This window comes from Penaeus monodon, chromosome 6 (assembly GCF_015228065.2).
Source record: "Penaeus monodon isolate SGIC_2016 chromosome 6, NSTDA_Pmon_1, whole genome shotgun sequence".
NCBI classification, from domain to species: Eukaryota; Metazoa; Arthropoda; class Malacostraca; order Decapoda; family Penaeidae; genus Penaeus; species Penaeus monodon.
In genome coordinates this window covers 10,776,193-10,781,192 of record NC_051391.1, presented here as the reverse complement: position 1 = coordinate 10,781,192, position 5,000 = coordinate 10,776,193, and the positions used below count along the sequence as shown (strand labels likewise).

Sequence of the window (5,000 nt, the reverse complement as noted above, 5' to 3'; positions counted from 1 at the left end):
TGTTTGGTGCATTTTTGTAGCGTTTTCGTCTAGCACTAAAAGTGGATAGTAATCCCGGCCATTCCTTTAGGCGCAAACATTAACAGACAGCCTGTCACAAGATTAATCATTGTGACCAGTGGAATAAGATTAAGTATTATTATTCTTATGCATATGTTCTGAGTACAAACACACAGTCCTTCTCTTATATAGTACATATAACTGCATATATGTGTGTGTGTGTGTGCAAGTTAAGAGTTTACTGTAACTTATTATCTTAATTAAAAATGAGACTTCATTAAGAAGCTTCTGAATATCTAAGTCCCGATTTACCTGTGTCTTCCAGATAGCCACATGGGTGGTCAATGGCCCTGGGGCAGCAACAGCCATAGCGAAGAAGATGTGTGGAACAGAGGATTTGAACGAAGTCCTTCTCCATCACTGTGCTAATGTGACGCTGCGTCCTCTGAAGGAAATGCAGCTCTTCCGGTGGCCTCACTGGAACAACTATTTCCAGGACAATAAAGGAGAACACTTCGTGGAGGCCAGTACACGACTCTCCCCTTTCAAATGATCAATATGGCCTTGTCTTCTTGAGCTCATTCTGAATATATGGTTGATATCCAGGGCAATAACTGAACTTAATTTATTTTTCCATCTTTCAGGAGCACCAAGATGCCTACATCGTACATTTGTATAACAAACTTAGTAAAAAAACGGCAGTCCCAATAGGAAACAAAGGCATCTATGATGAGATCGCCAAAGCTCACTGCCCTATCACCTATGCAGCTGCGAAACGGAGAACCAACTTTTTCTGAGCCGCTCTGATGTTTGTTTTTCAGTATCATGTTAGTAGATTTATATAACCATGATTTCTTTGACATTCAAATTACATTTTGAAAGCACAATCTAAACTCCATTAATGAAGAAGCACGCAGATATACACATAATACAGTTATAGGTAAAACATGAGTAATCAGGTGGTCTCATTTATATAACTGAACTTATTACTATTTTTATCATAGTTATTAACAGTATGTTATTCACATTGATATATCCATACTGTATATTTCTCATGGTATTACATTTATGATTGATAAGTATTGTTGTAAAGACCATAATTAAAAGTATTAAAGAATATGAAAATGAGTTATGCTGATAGCGGTAAGAATGATATAGTAAGACTGTTAGGAGTAACAATGATCAAAAATGAGTTGCCTTGCAGTGGTGGCGAATATATATTGTATCATGAACTATAGGCATAATGAGTGTCTAGATAAACTATCAACGTCACATTTTCCGCAATGAGGCGGTTACTATGTTAATACTGATTTATGGTAGACCTTCTGCATGGCGACTAATTGTTGATCTTTCATGTGTGTGTGACTGTACAAAATAGATTAGCGTTAAATAAGGAAAGCGCACTCACGCACGCATATATATATTTATATATATATATATATATATATATATATATATATATATATATATATATATATATATATATATATATATGGTTGTGTGTGTGTGTGTATAGATAGATGGATAGATAGATAGATATGCATACATACATACATCCATCCATCCATCCATCCATCCATACATACATACACACACACACACACACACACACACACACACACACACACACACACACACACATACATACATACACACACACATACATACATACCCAACACACACACACATACACACACACACACACACATATATGTATATATATGTAAATGTATGTATATAAATGTATATATATGTATGTATTTATATGTATATTTATGTATATATGTATGTGTTTATGTATGTATATATATGCATATGTATGTATATGTATTTATACAAACTGTTAAACTTTATCGTTAAGAGGCCCATAGACTAACATAAACCTGTATTTAAGTTAACCTGCCTATAGAAGTATTGCTCTATGCGACACAATAAAAAACACATAAATGTATTACAATAAAACTATAATCATACTTTATATTTATTCCCATAGTTCTTTCTTCTTTTTCTGTAGCTTTGTCTCATTCTTATAAGGGGTCGCTATGATCAGTTTCTGGCAGATTTTTTCTAATGGCCGGATGCCCTTTCTGACGCCAACCCTCTCTTTTTACCCGGGGTTGGGACCGGCACTGACTTCGGCTGGCTTGCCCACCCAGTGGCTAGGTTATATCTATTCCTGTAGTTAAGTCCCTGTATTCCTGTAGTTCAGTGTAATTTTGTTCATTATACCCATTTATAAATACCTAATAGATAGTTTTGAACAATTTGAAGCATAGTTCTGTTTTGCAATGGAGCAATATGAAAAAGGAAATAACTCATATCAGGCAAAGTCGTAGTGGATGGACGGATAAAATTATAGTTAGTGAGGGCGGCTGGGAGGAACAGCCTGAAACGTGGAAAGAAGTAAATTTACATGCAGAACAGGGCGAAAACCGTTAAGTTGTCAAATCTCTCTGTGTTTTGCCAATAAAGTCCCTTAATGTTACGTTTGGATTTTACCCGTATCAGCCAGCCAATTGTGTAGCGACCCGGTGTATGTACAGCTGCGTGGAAAGAGCAGCTGGTTGTGGAAGCGACACGTATGAGGCTCAGTAGCAGGGAGATTCTGAAACTAATATTTAGCCCAGGAAACATTCATTACAAACGGAGTCAATGTTTCAAGAAGGGAAAAAGTATCAATTATGGAATACATGTCAGGTGTTGCGGCCGCTGGACCGCACTCAAAGGTTCCCATAACTTGAAACACAACACACTCGACGTAAATATCTGTTTAACTGTACATAATGATGGGTGGCGCGGCCTTATTCCGTACCGGCGTCTCAATATTACGTGGTGGCGCAGGGATAGATAGGTAGAAAGACAGATCCGTAAACGAATAGATAGAAGAACAAATGTTTAGACTGATAAATTGATAGTGATGTTAGATAGATGATGGATGGACCAGACGTAATTTCACTGCTAACCTAGCGTTGGTTTTTAACAGGAAGGTAAAGTTAAAGTTAATGTTGATATTGAATTTTTGCATATTTTCATTTATTATCCTTATTATTAAAAATATATATATATTTCTAGAGACTTGATCCACTAAGGAGTAAAACTAATAAGGCCCTTTAGTTCAAAATGTAATACACAATGCTTTATAAGCTTTGTCTTGTTCTATTTGTGAATTATCTTAGAATTGCCTCTTGATATACAATACTGAATGAAAAGTAAACCCTAATAATAATAATGTTAATAATAATGATAATAATGATGGTGATGATAATGATGATAATGATGATAATGATGATAATGATGATAATGATGATAATGATGATGATAATGATGATGATGATAATGATGATGATAATGATGATGATGATAATGATGATGATAATGATGATGATAATGATAATGATAATGATGATGATGATGATGATAATAATGAGGACTTTTTTTATTAATATGACTCCCTGGTGTTTGCTTAACATATTAAAAAGGTGGCGCAAGGGACTTCAATTGCTACGGATCAATATATTAATTTCTTGTTTACCGTGTGTTAATAAGGCCAATAGTGGCTTATTTACTTTCGCGATTTTAGTGTCTCTGGGCAATGAAATAACATAAATGATCTGATAACATGAACTGAGAATGCATGACAGGAATCTTGTCATTCACATTTTGTGTAAAATATTAGTTTCTCACAAGAAACGTCACAGTCCTCTCTTTCGATTTGAGAATTCTGCACACTTTCTCACTATGTGCTGGTAGAGGCTAGAACTATGTCTCCAATACTTACTCCGTTTGCTGCAAGAACCACTTCATCCGTGAAGAGGAGACGAAAATGAGCATTACAGGACTGCGTGGCACCTGTTTGGTCCTCTGATAAGCATGGCCATTCCTACTGAAGCCAATATGCACAGGCACCTAACAGGGAGTTATCTATTTACGTGCTAACATTACCGCAAACTAGTCCTGAAATTTCCCGGCCACAGGGTGCAATTCGTGCTTTGTAGTTCACCAAGAGATTGGCCATAAAATCAAATTGGATTGGTTCGTGAGATCCCATAGGCAGCTTGACACTGGTCTGCAGTGAAAACTGAGGATGACAAAGAAAGGCTATCAACTGAATTTCTTCTGCTCACTGTTGTGAAATATACATTGCCATCAGACTTTAAACCATCTAGTTTTTTACCACGTCTGATGAGGAATTCCTAACGTGTTAAAAACGTATACATACTACAGACATATATATACACAAAATAATTTATACTGCTTTCGCCCCTTTCACATACACCTCTCATGTACATACTTCAATTTTTCACTCCGGAAGTAAATGAATGAGTGGTGGCAGTGACTTTGATTTACAACTATATCAACATATGACTTGAAGCAAGGGTACACCGTTCCCTTTCGTAGGCGTTTGTACATTTGAAAACCATTTTGTCGCTTCCCTCTCTGGTGACCCCACCAGTGTGCCAGAGGGCTTCCCAAAGTTACTTTGGGTTCCATCCAGATTCTTGCCCCCCCCCCCCCCATGTCTTCTCTGCAGCGGCCCACAGATTTTCTGCGGAGTTCATGTCACGCCTCTTGTTAGGAAAGTCGAGGAGCTGAAGTTTATTTTGATTAGCGAACACTGCTGAACGTGCCAACAGAGTTATTTAAAAAGTACATTTTTAGCACTAATGCCAAAAGCTTATATATGGATTTTCCAATACTCCGACATCCCACTTTACGAATTGTAAGCAGTGAGCAACATGATTCCTTCCGAGCGATACACCTACTGAACTTACTGTTGCAGCTCGGACCGCGATGACAAGGCTACATTATGTTATATTAATTTGCTAAACCTGGTGTAATGAATTTTCTCTAAAAAGGAAAAAATAAACCTTGTGTTCGCATGCCATAAACGACCAGATGTTGGCTGACACCTGCTATACTCTCATGAAAATGAAGGTGTGTTGGACAAAGCGGTTACTTTGCCACGTTGTTCTCTCGGTATAAATGAAATTGTTCCAATA

General features: G+C 36.9%; 1 protein-coding gene across 1 annotated transcript in view; it reads left to right on the top strand.

Annotated features, from left to right (window-relative positions):
• Nucleotides 1-1,408, top strand: part of LOC119574192 (lactosylceramide 4-alpha-galactosyltransferase-like) — an 8,862-nt gene extending 7,454 nt beyond the window's left edge. The window contains exons 7-8 of the mRNA XM_037921317.1: nucleotides 326-523; nucleotides 645-1,408. Coding sequence (XP_037777245.1) covers nucleotides 326-523; nucleotides 645-797 — 351 coding nt within the window. The 3' untranslated portion in view covers nucleotides 798-1,408. The remainder of the gene's footprint in view (nucleotides 1-325; nucleotides 524-644) is intronic.
• The last annotated feature ends 3,592 nt before the right edge of the window (nucleotides 1,409-5,000 follow it).